Raw genomic sequence first — 18,948 nt, forward strand, 5'->3', positions numbered from 1 at the left:
CGTCCCAGAAGGAGAAGAGAGACAGAAAGGACCTGAGAAAATATTTGAAGAGATTATAGTTGAAAACATCCCTAACATGGGAAAGGAAATAGCCACCCAAGTCCGAAGTGCAGAGAGTCCCAGGCAGGATAAACCCAAGGAGACACATGCCGAGACACATAGTAATTAAATTGACAAAAATTAAAGACATAGAAAAATTATTGAAAGCAACAAGGGAAAAACAACAAATAACATACAAGGGAACTCCCATAAGGTTAACAGCTGATTTCTCAGCAGAAACTCTGCAAGCCAGAAGGGAGTGGCACAATACATTTAAAGTGATGAAAGGAAGGAACCTACAACCAAGATTACTCTATATCCAGCAAGGATCTCATTCAGATTCGATGGAGAAATCAAAAGCTTTACAGACAAGCAAAAGCTAAGAGAATTCAGCACCACCAAACCAGCTCTACAACAAAGGCTAAAGGAACTTCTCTAAGTGGGAAACACAAGAGAAGAAAAGGACCTACAAAAACAAACCCAAGACAATTAAGAAAATGGTAATAGGAACATACATATTGATAATCACCTTAAATGTGAATGGATTAAATGCTCCAAACAAAAGACACACGCTCGGGCTTCCCTGGTGGCGCAGTGGTTGAGAGTCGGCCTGCCGATGCAGAGGACACGGGTTCGTGCCCCGGTCCAGGAAGATCCCGCGTGCCGTGGAGCGGCTGGACCCGTGAGCCATGGCCGCTGAGCCTGTGTGTCCGGAGCCTGTGCTCCGCAATGGGAGAGGCCACAACAGTGAGAGGCCCACGTACCGCAAAAAAAAAAAAAAAAATACGCTCACTGAATGAATACAAAAACAAGACCCATATATATGCTGTCTACAAGAGACCCACTTCAGACCTAGGGACACATACAGACTGAAAGTGAGGGGATGGAAAAACATATTCCATGCAAATGGAAATCATAAGAAAGCTGGAGTAGCAGCACTCATATCAGATAAAACAGCCTTTAAAATAAAGAATGTTACAAGAGACAAGGAAGGACACTACGTAATGATCAAGAGATCAATCCAAGAAGATACAACAATTATATATGCACCCAACATAGGAGCACCTCAATACATAAGGCAACTGCTAACAGCTATAAAAGAGGAAATCGACAGTAACACAGTAATAGTGGGGGACTTCAACACCTCACTTACACCAATGGACAGGTCATCCAGACAGAAAATGAGTAAGGAAACACAAGCTTTAAATGACACAATAGACCAGATAGATTTAATTGATATTTATAGGACATTGCATCTGAAAACAGCAGATTACACTTTCTTCCTAAGTGCACACGGAACATTCTCCAGGATAGATCACATCTTAGGTCACAAATCAAGCCTCGGTAAATTTAAGAAAATTAAAATCATATCAAGCATCTTTTCCGACCACAACACTATGAGATTAGAAATAAATTACAGGGAAAAAAATGTAAAAAACACAAACACATGGAGGCTAAACAATATGTTACTAAATAACCAAGAGATCACTGAAGAAATCAAAGAGGAAATCAAAAAATACCTAGAGACAAATGACAATGAAAACACAGTGATCCAAAAACAAAAAAAGGCACGTGCTCAAGGGTTGAGATTTAATAAGATTAATATTTATTACTGTTTAATCAGTAACAGTTTTGGGTTTTTTTTTTTTAACTGCAAGTGCATGGCAGTGAGGAATACAGTGGCTACTAGGGAAGTTTGATGCCACTGCCTTGCTTCTAGCTAAAGGGTCAGCAGTTTTTCCCACCATTGCTTTTGCTGACCATCAGTGCAAAGGTCAACACAGTGAAAAAGGCAAAGAACGTCTGTCGGTGTTCTGAAAATAGTTTTGACACCTGAAAAGACCTCTGAGATCCCCAGGGGTCCATGAATCCCTTTTTAAGAACCACCACTACAACAATTATTGAGAATTATTGAGGGCCTTAGTGATATCCCAGAGGCATTACAACATCCTAAAGTATTTTCCAAGTCATCAGAGTTTAAATTAGTTGTTTTGGCGAATATATGTATAATGTATAACGTGTTCATCAACTACTCAGAATAGTTCATTTAAAAGGGAACCTATTTACCAACCATTTTGGAGCAATCAAAAGATTGTTGTCCTAGTAGACATGGACAGAGAAGAATTTTCGATGTAGGAAAAAATATTTGCCTCAGAAGTGAGAATTAAAAAGTAGTGTGCTTCACAAAGTCTATTGACTATGAAGTTATGTTTGTAGAATCATGCTGTTGAAGTAGATAGGTCTGTATATAGTAGAAAAATCATACAAAATGCACTCTCCTTTCACAAGTTAGCAGAGCCATGTAGAGCCATGGACATTTATACCCAAGTATTACCAACCCTTCCCCCCAAAAAGTTTAAGATTAACGTTACTTGAAATCAGAACAGTGTAACCTTACATGTGAACTATGATTTTTTAAAAAATAAAAAACAAATGTTTTTTAATTTTATCTATAACTGTCGGGAAGTCATATTTTGATTATTAAACTAAGCTATTACTTGAACTTTAAATCATCAAGTGTTTATGAAACAGTAATTATGGGCTTAGCTTTCAAAATAAAATTCAAAGATAGCTTGATATGAATTGGAAATATTTTTACAAATAAAATGATGCAACCTTAAGATCCTCCAGCTGATATCTGTCTGAGGGGAGGGGCAGAAAAACAGTGACTGAAAGTGGGGACAGCACCGGTAGGACTTCGGGGTGCTGGGTGTTCGGTACACAGCTGTTTGCTTTGTGCTAAAACACTGAGCTACTCATCTCTTAGGTTTGTGTCCTTTTCTGTTTTTGTGTCATGTTTCAAAACTTTTAAAGTTAAAAATAAAAAGATCTGTACACAAAAACAAGTGTTAGTACAAACATGAAGACTTCGGTGACCTGGGGAACAAAGCCCTTTCTGGGACTTAATGCAGAATATACAGTGTCATCATTGGTTGCCCAGCTCTGCTTGCCAGCCATCCAGCCTCTAAATCATCAGGGATAAAATTGTTTATATAGTTGATCAATTCGAGAAACTAATACTGGGCTGTGCATGGGGTGAAGGGAAAAAAGCTTTTCCAGAGAATATACTAATGACTGCTGCTTGTTTACCCAATGATTCAAGGCTCATCCACTGCAGAGTTCCACGGGATTTACAGAGGGCCTCTCCCGACATCTAATTTTAAACGTAATTTTAAAACCTGGAGAAAAGAAATCTGTCAAAGTAAAGTTTACTCCAATTCACAATAGAACTGTTTCTTCCCTAATCATAATCAGGTATGTTCTGTGATTTAAGTGTGGGTTGACCTTTAGTACTTACATAGAGTCCTTTCCTGATTCGTTTCAATATTAATATTTGCATTAATTTATTTCTGAAATAGGGTATTCATTTTGCCCGAAATACACACACACACCCCACGCCTCATGAAACATACCTTTGTGATGATATTTTTAGCCAGAAGACCTGAATACTGTCTTCCTGTACCGTGTGTGACTCTTCAGAGTGAAAAACTCCTGCTCCTCTTTGTGTAAACATTTAAAATTTTTTCAAGTGCAAATGTTTCACCATTAAATTTAGTGTATTAATTTTTACATGGTTTATAAAGTAACAGTAAAAATTATAGATCAAAAGATTGTGCAAATTTAATGGGAGGAAAATCTGTGGTTCTTGTTCTTACATAGAAATAACCTGACTGTGATGGATGCTGTGATGGTCCAAGGACAAGGAACAACTGAGAACTTGAGGGTGGCAGGCAAGCTTCCAGGTCCAGGGAGCTCCTTGCGCTTTAAAATCACGGAAGCATTATTAAAAGACTGTACAGACAGTGAGTATTCCTGTCATATCCAAGGGCACACATTTCAGCGTTTGTTGTCAACAGTAAATAATTCCAAAAACAAGAACAGTATTTCTACATGTATACATGTGTATATTAATGATGGATACTTGAGATTTTAAGAAAACACCCTGACTTGCTTTCAGAGTTGTTTGGTTTGGATCTTAAAAAATTTGAAATGTCAGTATTCATTGCATGCCTTAGAAGATTTACTCTGAATGTGAAAAATAAAGCACAGTAAGTCCCCTACATATGAACCTTCAAGTTGCAGACTTTCAAAGATGCAAACATGCGTTTGCATGTCCAATCACGTAAGTTAGTTCACGTGTCTGGCGCACATTGTCAAGTGTGTGCATCCTCTACAAGTGTTTGTACTTTTGTGTACTTTACAGTACTGTATAGAGTACAGTAGTACAGTACCTTTATTTCAAGCCCAGGATGTCCAGAAGCAACCGCAAAAGCGGCGGTGATGTAGCGAGTACTGCAGCCAGCCCCTGTATGCCAGCTGTTTACTGTACTACTGTACTTTTCAAGGTACTGTACTGTAAGATTAAAAATGTTTTATTTCTTGTGTTTGTTTGTTTTTTATGTATTATTTGTGTGAAACGTATTATAAACCTATTACAGTATGGTACTATATAGCCAATTGTGTTGGTTAGGTACCTAGGCTAACTTTGTTGGACTTATGAACAAATTGGACTTAGGAACGCACTCTTGGAACTAAACTCGTTTGTATGTAGGGGACTTACTGCAAAATTAAACTTCTGCCATGTAAAATGACTTAACAAAGTAGAATACTTCCTGGTGAAATCTGGGTAATGGCTGATCTCTTTGCCCTGAGGGGCTCCGTTCATAATCTCTGCGATACATTCATAAAGAAGGTATTATCATTACTTGGACCTGGAGCACAGGATAGCAAGATTTATACTCACTCCTCATTTTTTTCCTTTAGGTTTGAAACTAAGAGAACCAAATTTCACATTGAAAAGAACATTTAAAGTAGAGAATACAGGACAACTTCAAATTCACATAGAAACCATTGAAGTCAGTGGGTACTCATGCGAGGGATATGGCTTTAAAGTTGTCAATTGTCAAGAGTTTGCACTGAGTGCCAATGCCTCTAAAGACATAATCATTTTGTAAGTATTTTCTCATACGATAACAAATCACTAACTTCTCATTAACTTTATACTGGAGTTGTTCAAACTTTATGCTAAAATTGTTTGCATACTCACAAAAAAAGGTCTTTATCCACAACTATATTCATTTGATTTTTTTCTTCACTTAATCTTTGGTTATTTCTTCATATCTTTGTTTTCAAAATTGTGAAACTCCAAAGTGGATCAGATAGTCTTAGAAACCAGTTTCAAAATTATTTTCAAGATTGTGTAGGAAACTGACTATAAATTCAGTCTCAGCAGCAGAGCAGACACCTATGTTACACACATGCAGTTTTTCTGTGTTGTGCAGTGTATACAAATGTGTGATATTTTGGTCAGAAGACAGTTTTAATGCCTACATCGGCAGTAGTTGCAGCATATTTTAACAATTGATTACTTGTTATGTTATAAAGTTTATATAATAAAATGTAACTTCTGTCCCCTTAATGGAATGATAATTTCATGACCTTCAGTGGACACTTACTTCATAAGTAACTACATTACTCCATGTAAGGCATACACTTGGCACCTGAAGGTACAGTGAGGAATAAGACACCTTTCCTCAATGTGCAGATCATGTGCTTGCGGGGCGTACAGTTAACAAAATAAAAATAATATAATTAGGGCAGAAAGCAGTGCTGCAGGCGATGAACATCAGTAGGGCTAGGGTGGTTCTCTACACACACACACAAAAAGGCAGTGGGAATGCATCGTAAGAGAAGAGTGTGGATTAACTAAAGGAGGAAGGAAGAGGGAAGGGAAGGAAGCTCAGAGACTACTTTCCTAGTTAATGATCATGGGATTATTGTTCTCTTTTTATGTAAATTCTCCAATTATCCACAGAATATAGTTGTTTTGGTTATTCACCTCATAGGGCAATACTTTGTCCATCTTAAAATGAGAAAGTTGAATAAAAGTATCAAACTCTAAAATTCTGTGTTCTGTTTCAAAGGCATTATATTTAAACTGTCTGCGGTATATTTTTAAAAACTTTATCACTGCCATCATTCTGTTTTAGGTTTACTCCTGATTTCACAGCTTCTAGAGTTATTCGTGAACTGAAGTTTATAACCACCAGTGGCTCTGAATTCGTATTTGTATTGAATGCATCCCTTCCTTACCATATGTTAGCAACCTGTGCAGAAGCCCTGCCCAGGCCCAACTGGGAGCTGGCTCTGTACATCATCATCTCAGGAATAATGAGGTACTTGCGTCTTCTTTCGAGATTAGTATTTAGGCGTCACTTGACACTGTTTATCATGGGCCCACCACGTGCCAGTCACTGTTCTGAGTGCCGGGGATGCACCAGCGAACAAAGCAGGCAGACCTCTCTCGTCAAGCCTACATGCACCAGTGGGAGCAGTCAGAACTGAACCCTGCTTGGGTGGCATATACGATAAACCAGAGTCTTTTCTACCTTTGAAATTTGTTATACAAATGAAGTACAGGTTAATTTCTTAAAGGAAAAAAACATGCATAATTTACCAGGTGGTTACTCGATTTGGGCATTTGTAATGTACTCAACATAATAGTTTATTCTTCCTGAGTCATACCTAAGCAACATAAAACTGATGAGAAATATTTTTTAAACCCTCAACATCCTCATCTTTTTTTCAGCATATTTCTTTATGTTTTTTTAAGAATGAGATATACTCGCCTCTGAATTAACTTACATAGTTACCCTGCACATCCTTTAAGGGAAAGGAGTTGGCCTAGAGAGTTAGAAGTAAAAGAAAAGATAAGAGCTCCTTCTTCTTGGTAAAAGAAAAGCTACCCTCCAGCGTCTGTTCTGATACAAATAATTATTTCCTCCGTACGAGCCTCCGTGTACGTTGGCATTCTAGAAAAGTCGGTGTGCAACCTTTCATCCATAATGCTCTTTTGTCATGTCACAGGCATTTTGTTTTTTATATCATATTGTACTTTACCAAGAAACTTGCCTTTAATGTCACATTTTGTTACTCTTGCACTCACAACTGAACCCCGATTCTCCATCTTCTGTACCCCTGCAGTGCACTGTTCCTTTTGGTAATTGGAACAGCCTATTTAGAAGCTCAAGGAATTTGGGAGCCCTTTCGAAGGCGACTATCCTTTGAGGCCTCGAACCCGCCCTTTGATGTGGGAAGACCATTTGATCTCAGGAGAATCGTTGGTATTTCATCTGAAGGAAAGTATGTTCACCTGCCGGAAATAAATTCTCCAATATATAGATTTGGCTGATGTAATTAAAAGAAAAAATACGTTTCTTCTTTTCATCTTCGCTCAGGGGAAAAATCTTAAATACCCTGCGTACAGTGCTCTGTTACTAAGAACTCATAGCAAATGCCATGTTTTTATTGATAAGGGTTAAAATATTCTCAGTTGTATCAATACCTCAATTCCTATATTGCCAGTTAGAACAGACCCAGTCCAGTTATGGAAAGTATCCTGTTTCTTGCTGTTTTTTCCTTCGGGTAGTTCATATTTATGGTGGCTATACTGATGAAGTAATGCTTTTAATCTTAGATCTTGTAGGTTGCTATTACTGATCTGCAGTTGGTCCTTTTTTCAGCTTGAACACACTCAGCTGTGACCCCAGTCACAGTAGGGGGTTCTGTGGAACAGGCGGTTCGGCGTCCCGACCCAGCACAGGGAGTCATAAGCAGTGTGGCCCACCAGTCCACCCACACAGCAGTCACGGCAATAGGAACTCAGCTGACGTGGAAAACGTCAGAGCCAAAAGCAGCGCAAGTACCTCTAGCAGGACTAACGCCCAGTCGGCGAGCAAAGCCAGCGCCCTGGTCTTAGATTCACATGCCATGGCCCAGGGTCACACAGCGGGCAGGAAGTCCAAGGGGGCAAAACAGAGCCAGCACGGCAGCCAGCACCATGCCCACAGCCCGCTGGAGCATCACTCAGCACCGCCACCGCCAGTGCCTCAGCACCAGGAGCCACAGCCCGAGAGGCTGTCCCCCACACCCCTCACACCCCCGGCCCACCCGGAGCACCCCGGCAGCACACGGCACAGCTCGGAGGACTCGGACATCACCAGTCTCATCGAAGCCTTGGACAAAGACTTCGAGCACCACGACTCCCCAGCCCTGGAAGTGTTTGCAGAGCAGCCGCCTTCACCACTGTCGAAAAGCAAAGGTAATCATGGGTTCTCACGGCCAGGAAAGCGTGACACGTGAGGGGAGAGCCAGCGCGTGTTTAGGGGGCTACTGTGATCGTAGTTGTGATGAGCAGCTAATTTAGTAGGTGTTCTTCTGGCCCAGGTTCATCTCTGCTCTTGGACTTCAGCTTTTCCATATCAAGATGCAGACAGAGGTACCCATTTGTCATAAAAGATATTTGTATTTCTTAGATTACTTGCCAAATTCAGGAAGTTATTGGACATCTACTGTTTTCCTTTTCAACTGCGTGTGATTACTGTGTTACTGTGGCGGGTTGAGCTTTTTAATTGTTAAAATAATTTTAACAGAACGGAGATCATCTGCCTTTTAACTCAAAAATAGGACTTCTGCACAACCTGTGCTTCAGAGCAGGGGTTGGCAAACCACAACCCGCGGGCCGAGTCATCACCTGTTGTTGTAAAGAAGGATTTATGAGGACCCGGCCATGCTCATTCGTTCATCACGGTCCGTGGCCGCTTTTGTGCTGCAGCAGTGGCGGAGCTGAGCAGCTGCAACAGAGGCTGTAAGGTCCACAAACCAGAAAATATTTACTGTCTAGCCCTTTCCAGAAAAAGGTTGCTGACCCCTGCTTTAGAGTTCTTCATGCTGTATTAGTTATCCAGTTCTCAGTAACAGTTACCCCAAAACCTAGTGGCTTAAAACCCCACCATTCACTATCTCACAGTTTCTGGGGGTCAGGCATCTGGGTGCAGCTTAGCCGGCTTCTCTGGATCTCACAAGACGGCAGTCAGGGTGTTGGCCAGCGCTGAAGCCTTTGTAAGGTTCAGCTGAAGGTGGATCTGCTTCCAGGTTCGCTCAGGTGGTTGACGGCAGGATTCAGTTCTTCACGGCCTGGTGGACTGAGGGTCTGGGTTCCTTCCTGACTGTGGCCAGCCACCTCTGCATAGAGCAGCTCAAAGCTGTTGTTGGCTTTACCAGAGCAAGCAAGTAGGAAGGCAAGAGAGAGAACAGGCTGGCAGGACAGAAGTCGTGGTCTTCTGTGACCTACTCTTGGAAGTGACCCCCCATCACTTCTGCAGTGTTCTCATTAGAAGTGTGGTCCAGCCACACTCCGGGAGAGAGAGTTCCACGAGAGCATAACGTGGGGCTCCCTTCTTTGAAGTCTACGCACCACACATACATAGGCAGGCTAATTTGTAACTTCCAGAATCAAAATGTGAAAAATAGTGAATGGCTTCTGGCTATATTTCAGTTTATTCCCTTTACAGCCTGAACTTTTTTGCATCTTCCTCTCTCTCCTGTGGCAGCCATGCTAATACATTACTCTAAGCCTATTTAAGTCCCTCCCTCACTGAGGTACCAAGGAGTATTTGCCTTTGGTTTGCACAGGGAATAGGGAACCTGGCAGCCCTGAGAAGCCAGAAGAAACCTGATGCCCCAGAATCCGAGAGTCTTCTTTTAGAGAATTTCTTAGTTCCAGTGATATGAAGACTAGTTCTATATGGTCTTCTTAGAATTACTTGCATTTGGATATTTAAAACAGTAGAAAGTCTTGAATAATATTTAACTTCTTCCATAGAAATCTTTTTTTGTTGTTATCTCATTATTAATAGAGCTTACATATTTTAGGGTAATTTTTACAGTAATATTAAATGAATGCTTAAAGTTCCTTTTATAAATTAGATCAAGCTACATAATGTGTTTTTCTCCTATCGAGAGCATGAATAAAATAAACATATATTATCCCTTCTTACCACAAAGAGGGGCTCTGGCAGTCGAAGTGAGCACCTTGTTGCTTGTGTCTAAGATAGTCCTCTAACACCACCATAGGCCCGTTTTTCTTTTCAGGGCCATTCATCTAGATCTTGAAATTTAAACATGTTTTTTATTGTTCACAGTGGTCCGAGAGTCGACCTACTAAAAGCTGTGTAATGATGGCGCGTGGGTACCACATTATTAGTGATTCTTGAGCCCACAAGGAGGCAGTGATTACCAGCTTCACAGGAGTGGCCACCCCACTTGGTAGCCTTCCACTGCTGCTGTGTGGAAAGAAGGAAAGAGCCAGATCTTAGTTGTGTTTTTTTCCTTCTTCAATAAGTGGTTTTATTGAAGTATAACATACATGTAGAAACTCAGTCTTTTAAAAGAACTTTAAAAGTTGGGCGTTGAGGGCTTCCCGGGTGGCACAGTGGTTGAGAGTCCGCCTGCCGATGCAGGGGACACAGGTTCGTGTTCCGATCTGGGAAGATCCCACATGCCGCGGAGCGGCTGGGCCCATGAGCCATGGCTGCTGAGCCTGCGCGTCCGGAGCCTGTGCTCCGCAGCGGGAGAGGCCGCAACAGTGAGAGGCCCGCGTACCGCAAAAAAAAAAAAAAGTTGGGCGCTGATCTTGGGGTTGCAAAATAGTGATAGATGATAAAACCATAGGCTCTTAGCCAGGTGGAACCTTTATCATCTCTCTAAAGCTCACCCCAGCGCCCCTGCTAAAATAGTCCCGTGTTTACATTAAAGAACCTTCTCTTTTCAGAAGCACCTGTTCTCTCCCCTGCCCTTCCCAGTAGCTCAAAGAAACCTTCCTTGTAATGAGCTTCAGTGACGTCTGGCTTTTGGAGACTGTTCAGAAAGACCCTTCTTCATATGAACGGGGTCTCCCTGCTCTTGCCCTCTCTGGGTAGATGGCTTGCAGGCCATCCAGTCACTTCTCTAGTCATCCCAGCAGTCACTTTTCTTCCCGGGAGATGGGACCCAGAAATGCCCTCTGTTCATGGCTGCCTGAGCAGGGGCCCTATGGCTGGGCAGTCATTAGATTCTGTACTTCTGTGGCTTCTCCCCTGTGACACGCGAGTCCTGGGGACTGGACAGGGGCCATTGCTGGATTGAGGGTTAAAACCTGAGAACGCACTGAGCCTGGTGCAGCCATTTTCAGTGTCTGCATTCACTGCAGAAACAGTGGGATCTGCCGCTACCCTTGTTTCTGCCATTGGCAGTCTGAGGGGCAGCTTTATCTCAGGTGGGGAGAAGCCGAGTGATGTGGGCTCACAAGGCCAGGCTCTACCTTCAGGCAGACCCAGATCAAATCCTGGCTCTGCCACTTACTGTGTGATTTGGAGAAAATTACTTCCCTGAGCTTCCGTTTGTTACCTTTAAAGTGGGGAGAATAGCTTCTACTTACATGGTAGGGGGTAGGCACTGCTGTGATTTTTAGGGCAGGAAATGGCGCTGCCATCACTAGGCTGCTGGGTAGCAGTTGGCTGTGGCCCATCCCAGCAGGAATGTCTGCTTGGAACTCGGTCTTGAGGGTTAGGAATGGGATAAGCAGAGAGCTGAGGACAGAATCCCGAGGACAAGGCCAGCAGACAGTGTGACAGGAAGCAGGTAGCAGATGTGGTTGGCATGTCCCAGCAAGGCCAGAGCAGAGGGAGAACCGAGCTCCACAGAGCCTGGAGGACCTTGGCAGGAATAGTCTCTGTGAAGTGAGCCTAGAAGCCAGGTAACTGTGGCTTGGAGAGCACCTGGCACACCAGACGTTACCAGTGGCCGCTTCTTGGTGTGCATGTGAGGGGCCAGTGAGTGAGGGGTGGAGGTTACTCTTTAATCTGTAGTTTCCATGTTCTTTGATTTTTAACCAAAAAAAAAAAAGGATGCGTATATCTTGCAGTAGTATTTTTAGTGAAGAAAAAAAATAGGAGAACATGTTGCTTGAAAATATCTGTGGGCCAAGGACAGAAAGGGGGGTAGAGCTGAGGGCAGCGGTGTTGTCAGCGCTTCCTGACGTTCCAGACACGACCGCAAGTGCCTCGGGCACCTGAGTGGTTGGCGTTGCGCTGACCCTGTTTGCAGGGGGGAAGCCCAGTCTAAGAAGGGTTACGTCAGGCAGACACAGGAGCCAAGCCCAGGCCCAGCCCGAACCCTCAGCTCGCAGCTGCACGACACCACCTCCTCCACAAGGAGGAGCAGCATTTGAGTAGGTAATTGGTGCGACCCAATACCCAGGGAGGTGGGTGGGTGGGACCCAGCTCCGCAGAGTATACGAGGGCACGTGTTCCACAGGCGCGTGGACGCAGAGGGATCGGTAGCTTCTGAGGCCAAAGGGGAAGCGGTAGGGTAGAAACAGAAGGTAGAGGAAGTCTGGAATGATCAGACCTCAAATAGCTGAGATTTCTGTAGGCTGGGAGTCCATAGGACATGGGAATTGGATTTGCAGAGCAGTCTCTCGGGCAACATCGGGGACCCAGCTGAGGGTCACTGTGGCCTCCCTCACGCTTGTGCCGTTCTTCTCCATGACTGTGCAGCCCACGGGTGAAGAGTGAACACGGGGTGGTTGGAGCCCTGCAGGGCAAGGACAGCAGAGAGACCGGGGCTGAGAACGTCGTGGGGCGTTGGCAGGAGAACAATGGGCGTGCCACGCTGTGCGGAATTAGCAGGACCTTAACACAGAAGGAGGCTCACTGACAGGGAGAATGGACAAGTCAAGGGCCGGGGCTCCAACAAGTCAAGTTACAGGGATGGTGGAAGCAAGGGAATGAGAGGAGACCAAGGTGTGAAAAGGAGGTGTGAGGGTTTAGGGTTTGGGAGAAAAAGCAGTTCCGCGCAGTTCTGCCCTCAGGTGCAGCCTGGAAGTGAGGTGTGGGGGTGTAACGGAAATAAAGCCCGTTAGCACCAGCGAGGCCTTTATACAACACTCGAGAGCCACCTCTGTTGGAATTCAGGTTTTCAGAAAGGTATACGATGACGTGCCATGAGATCAATGAGACCATGAAAGCAGCTTCTTGTCAGTTCGGTTCAGTTGTGCCACCAAAAGAGGTTTTGTTTCTAAGTGAGTTGGGAGAGAAAGCTTTGAAAGCCTTCGGGATTTCAGAGTGACCGATAGAGATTGTCATCCCGACCTGTACCAGGCCAGGGCCTGGATGATGGGAGCTTGAGAGTCCAAGGTGTCCATGAGTCACTGCCAGGCTCCTCAGTGAACACTGCGGGGTGTGCAGGCTCCACTGTCGAGGCTGGGCAGAGTGTGTGTAGAGGGTCCTAGGGGTGCAGATCTGATGGGTCACCCCTCCTGCCTCTGGGCCGCCCACCAAGGGAACAGACAGACTGGATTTAGAGCTGAAACGAAAATCCACTGTAAACACTCCTCACTGCAAAGCAGGGCATCTGCTAGGTCCTGGTGGAGCCCGGCGCTTGGCTGGTAAGCTTTCTGCTCCCTCCTCTATTACTGTGTACAGCCCCACAGGCCAAGGTAGTTAGCACTTGGAGTGAAGGTAACCTGATTCGCCCAACAAAGGCAGAGACGCTGGACGAGAGTGAGCAGAGAGAAGGGCTAGCGTAGGCTCTGGGGAAGCAGGCCCTCTGGGGTCAGCTTGCCACCGGGACAGGAAGTACGGTGGCTGCCCCTACATAGAGGAGCCCTCCCCACCCCGCCCTGGAAGAGAGGGTATTGGGTAAGTGTTTTGAGGCCTTGCTGCCCAGAGTTGAAGTCCAGGGATCAGCAATAGTGACGTAACTTGAGAGCTTTTAGAAATGTCGAATCTTGGGCCCCAACCCAGACTGCCAAATCAGATTCTCTATTTAACAGTATCTGCAGGAGATTGGGATAACCTGTGTTGAGCCATTACAGCCCCACTCACTAGGGGAACGTAACCAATGAATGCTTTTGGGGGGTGGTTTGGGGCTGGGCCCATCTAGTAGGTTTTTTGTTTTTGTTTTTGTTTTATTCAAACAGTCACAAAAAATATAATCTTCCTCATCAGTTCACTCAGTCCCATGTAATTAATTTTTTTTTCATCTTGATCTTTTGTTAGCACTTTTATGAATTCATCAGTTGTCCATTAGAGTTCTGAAAATGCTTATTCATTCAGTTCAGCAGTATAGTCAGTTACCAGAAACCTGTACTTGTCAGAGTCTTTTCCATGAATTCCTTGAAGATGAAACCCTTTTATAGGAACATTTTTGCAAAAGCATCAGAGTACACCCAGAACTGTCTGTAAATGACAAAAGACTTAAAAATGACCACGGTTAAAGATTTGATGAAAGTTCATAATAATGCAATTGACAAGGAAATTTAGTTATTTCTGAGATACACATTTTAAAGTAATAACTAGAAATATGACTTATAACATTATACCAGAACATATAAGATTTTTAGGAATTTCATGTAATGTCCATCTAGTGGGTTTTTGGGCAGCTGGGAGTTGCCCTTAAAGATAGTGGAGAGAAATGCCTAAATGGGAAGACAGAAGCTATCCTTTCCCAGCATTGAGTTGTATTAAGTTTGCTCTAGAATATCCATGATATTTTATTTCTAGAATAAAGAAATCCAAAATCTAATCGAACATAATACTTCTGTGAAAACCCTAAATAACTGAACTCTCTATGCTGCATAAGGTTATGGTTGCGCAGCCTTTTTGTCTCAGTCCCGTGTACCTTATTCTGCTTAGCGCTTCAGAAGGTATGTACAGCCTCCTAAGGTACAAGGAAAACTAGAACAAAAGAGAATATGGGTCTGCCCGCAAATTCATAGGTAATTCCTTTCCTGGGATAGATGTAAATTTTTTTCACTTAATAAAAATTCTTTTCTACCTTCTAGTGGGCTAAACCAGTATCTTCACTATCTAAGCACAGAACCTAATATGACAAAATAAGACGGTAATTGCTACTGATTTTTGAACACAATATTTACTTTAGCTTAAAGAACTCCTGAAGAGTTCCTTCATATGCACCTTTTGGTATGTTTCAGGTTATCATACTCATATTGACGTATCATTTCAGAACCAGTAGGGAGACGTAAACTTACATGACCAGTACTGACCCAAATAAATCATATGTTGGCGTGTACTGTTTATTGGCCTCACTCAGACCTTTTAACCAGGCAGAAGATGAGGAGAAAGACAGATTCCTGTCGGGATGGATGATCCTCCAGAGATTCTTCCGAACCTTCAGTCAGGTGTACCTGTCATTGCCTGGCTTAGGTCCACAGCTGCCGGGCACTGCACACGTTCAGAGAAGCCATTTGCTAGTAATTGAAATGGTCTTGAAGTAATTCTTTGGGGTGGGCCTTAAGTGAAACGATTTAAAGTTGGAGAGACACAACCAAAGCAACTTGCCCCAAACTAGCGATTACAAATTCCTTTATTCGCTTCTTAGTGAAGACAAAAGAGTAACTGAGTGAGTCAGGCATATTCTTTAAATGGATAATTCGTATTTTGCCTACTTTTAAAACGATTAGTGGTGGTTTAAAGGATTAAAGCACATGTAAAACAGTGAATCAAAGACAGAAAGTGGTTTTCGATGTTTTATCTGTTTGTTTTTAATTATGGTGCTATCTCAACAAAAACCTAGAATAAAGTTTGTTGTTACCATTCAGTGTTAAATTGAGCTGCAAATTTCCTGGCGGCTGAGGCCAAAGGGAAGCATCGTTGTATAGTTCTGCAGGAAAAGGAGGCAGGAGAGTTCATCTGAAAAACCAGACTTCGCTGGCATTGAAGTCCCGCTGAGGAATCTGAGGACACTGGGTGATAGACTGGGCATTGTGTCTTTGTTGCAGAGAGAACGGGAATGTTCACCACACACATGCTTTATATTGGTCGTGTAACATTGAACCTTAACTCCCCACCGCATCATGCCTCCTAGATGTACGCTCAGCCTCACCCACACACACAGCATCTGTGGGGCCTGTGGGTGTATATACAGTCACTTGTGGTTGGATTATCTCATAAGGGTCAGAGCATCACTGTTAGGTGAAGATGCCGGACCCGTCAGCAGCAGGTGGTGTGGTGCTCGGTCGCACACACTTAGCAGCCTGCCTCGTGTTCTTGTACCCGCTGGGGGTAGCTCCCAGGGGTCCTGCAGGTGGGGACAGATGGTTTTTGTCAATAAAGAGTTTTGAATCCACTCAACTGTTAGGAAATATATACTTAATTAGGCCTTAAAGTAATGAAGAAACTATTTCGTTCTGACCATTTTTAAGAGCATCCACCAACCGGATACCTCATTTTGAGGAGCGCTGACCCTGTCATCTCGCCAAGATGCAGTAGCTGCAGAAAGTAGCCCCTGTCCGAGTTGGGTGGCAGGTTTCACACTCACCCACTGAGTCCTGATGAGTGCTTGTCACCTGTCAGCAGTGTGAGGTGGGTTTTGGGGCCCACTTTCTAACTTGCACCTCTTGTTTTCTCTCAGGCCTCCTACCCCAGAAGCACACACACAATGAGCAATAAAGTACCACTTCTCACAGTCGCCAGTTAGGCATCCATAACCTCTCCACCACCTTCCTGCCCATGATGGAACTTAGGTAGAGAAGAAGCTTATGCAGAGAGTCCAAGCGGGACTTCCTGCTTCCCTTCCAGGTCTGAAACTTCGTAACAGAACTTGTGTGTTTGGGGATGGCAGCTTGAGATAGATGGTTAGGGCTTCGGAAGGCACCCCAGGTTTACTTTTCCAGCCAGCCGTGGCCAACCCTTCTTGGGGGGAAGGATGCACAGGGACACCAGGCCTCTTCTTACCCCCTGGAGTCAGGACATGAAGACCTGGGCAAGAAAGCTTGTCACATAAGAGCACTGGCCAGCCTCTCATGGTCATTGTCATATCCTTAGCAGGCTTATCTTCTAATTTCTAGTTCATTGTTGATGATTAGAATTTAACCTGTCAAATGACTTTCCTCACTTTCTCTAATTTGGGCATTCAAATTATGTATCTCTAGAAGTATCAGTAGCCTAGGAGCCATAGATCATATACAGAAAAAATTTTTCAGTGGTAGCTATGTTAAAAAGAAGTCTGTGTATTCATGGATTGCAAAAAGCAGCCAGTTTTCTAAAGTATGTCAAAAGCCATAAAAATAAAATAATGCACGTGCGTCCTTTGAAAGCCAGTAAGCTCATATCTGGAAATTTAACATCAGGAGATGATCTCACATACCTCATGTTTTATAATAGTGAAAATTGGAAACTAAGTGTCTAAGAACAGGGGATTTGTAATTAATGCAGCCTGTCATTTAAGGTAATTATGCCTGGAGTGTCTGTGTTATAAGAAGGACAGGAGATCATTGTCAACTTCCCTGAACTATGTTCCTTTTGTTTGTTTTTCAGTGAGTGGAACAGGGTGGCCTGGTGGTCAGTTGTGAGGTAGACATTTGTAAATCTCCCATTTTTCACGGACGGACAAGAGGTTAGAATGAGAGATCCAGTCTTTGGCATGTTGAGAAAAAAGTTGGAATAGAGTTTGGAAGGGTGGCTTTCAGGCCAAATGGACCTATTATTTGCAAAAGAAAAAAAATGTGTTTAGCTTCTTAGAAGTAAACAACACTTTATATGTTCTGAAGGATTAATGTACTTGGCAAGGATCAGTACCCACGCCATGAACATGCCATGACTTGGTCACGTGTGACCTCTTGGGGACTTTTTGCTTTTAAATTTCAGTGAGACATAACACTTTTTTTTTTTTTTACTTTTAAGGTAATTATAGATTCACATGCAGTTGCACATAATAATGCGGAGAGATCCCTTGTACCTTTTACCCAATTTCCCCCAATAACATGTTGCAAAACTGCAGTACAGCATCACAACCAGGATACTGATGTTGATGCAGTAAGACACAGGGATCCCTTATGGGCCCTTTTCTAGCCACACCCGCTTCCCTCCCACTCCCCCCCTCCCCCCAGCCTAAACCCCAGAGGAGGTTTAATCATTTCTCCAGTCTTATAATTTTGTCACTTCAAGAGTGTTGTGTAAATGGAGTGAAGCATGATTCTGGATTGAAACCTGGGTAAGTTGTCATGAAGGATTGAGATGGAGAAGCTTCTGGACTTGGGGCAGCAAGTCTCAGAGCAGGTCATGCTGTTGGTGTATTTCACTGTTCCGAAAGGCCCAAAACTCACTTCTGCGGCTCAGCAGACACTGGCTGAGCACTTGCTGCATGCAGAGCCTTGTCAGGCACTGAGGATGGAGAGCTCAGTGCGGCCTAATCTCTGCCCTTCAGGTGCTAAGACTGTACGAGGAACAGAGCCTAGGGGTGAGTGTTGATCGCAGTAGGTCAGCTAGCATCCTCAGCCAGGAGTCTGCTCGCCGATGGTGGGGGGGGTAGACGTAGGGTGAGTGGCCTCCGGGACAGTTTATCCAGGCAGTGGTGTGAAGCCTGAGGAACCTGTCCTTCATGTTGCGTATATTTCTCCTTTGGTCACTGCTGGAAACATACTCTGAGTTTACTAAGCTGCTTCTCCCTTCAGCTTGTACCGTCTTTACTTGGATGGGTTAATTTTCTATTACTGATCATGCATCAGTTAAGTCATGGTTCCCATAAGGCTAGGAGACCTCCAGTCTCCTCCACTGTGTATTGAGTTAATTTATCTTTGAGAGGGCAGTCTCCCTCAGAATTCCTATTCCCACTTCCCAGGTTCCTACTCTTGCTTCTGTGCCCAGCAACAGCACGGGGGTGTGAACTGGTAGCTTGGCCTCTGGAAACTGAATGTTCCACGACGGGCCAAGGGCTAAGGAAGGGCTCGGGACAAGGCTAGAGCAGACCTGGAGAGATAGATGGGTCCAGACTGTAAAGGAGTTTGAACGTTATCCTATAGAAAACAGCGAGAATCAAGTTTTTGTATTTAAGAAGTGTTTCAAAAGGAAAGTAATGCTGTTGGCAGGGTGGAAGGTATAAGGAGAGACGACAGGAAGATGGGGCCGTTACAGTAGGCCAGGCACAGGGCAAGTCCTGAGCTGAGGAAGTGGCAGTGGGAGTGAGGTAAGAAAGGAATTAGAGGTCTTAGAGGTAGAATCCATTTGAGTGACTACTTGATGGTGGAATTGGGCTCTTTGGATCATTTCATCCAGGTGGCTCGGAATT

The 18,948-nt window shown here is 43.8% G+C and overlaps 1 protein-coding gene across 6 annotated transcripts in view; it reads left to right on the forward strand.

The window, feature by feature from the left end:
• Positions 1-18,948, forward strand: part of TMEM131 (transmembrane protein 131) — a 193,912-nt gene that overhangs the window by 155,485 nt on the left and 19,479 nt on the right. For all 6 annotated transcript variants that reach the window (XM_033401857.2, XM_004277772.4, XM_033401856.2 and 3 more), the window contains 6 exons: positions 3,143-3,294; positions 3,700-3,842; positions 4,804-4,990; positions 6,030-6,215; positions 7,024-7,182; positions 7,563-8,140. In XM_033401857.2, the coding sequence (XP_033257748.1) occupies positions 3,143-3,294; positions 3,700-3,842; positions 4,804-4,990; positions 6,030-6,215; positions 7,024-7,182; positions 7,563-8,140 (1,405 nt within the window). The remainder of the gene's footprint in view (positions 1-3,142; positions 3,295-3,699; positions 3,843-4,803; positions 4,991-6,029; positions 6,216-7,023; positions 7,183-7,562; positions 8,141-18,948) is intronic.

This window comes from Orcinus orca, chromosome 13 (genome assembly GCF_937001465.1).
Source record: "Orcinus orca chromosome 13, mOrcOrc1.1, whole genome shotgun sequence".
Taxonomy (NCBI): Eukaryota; Metazoa; Chordata; class Mammalia; order Artiodactyla; family Delphinidae; genus Orcinus; species Orcinus orca.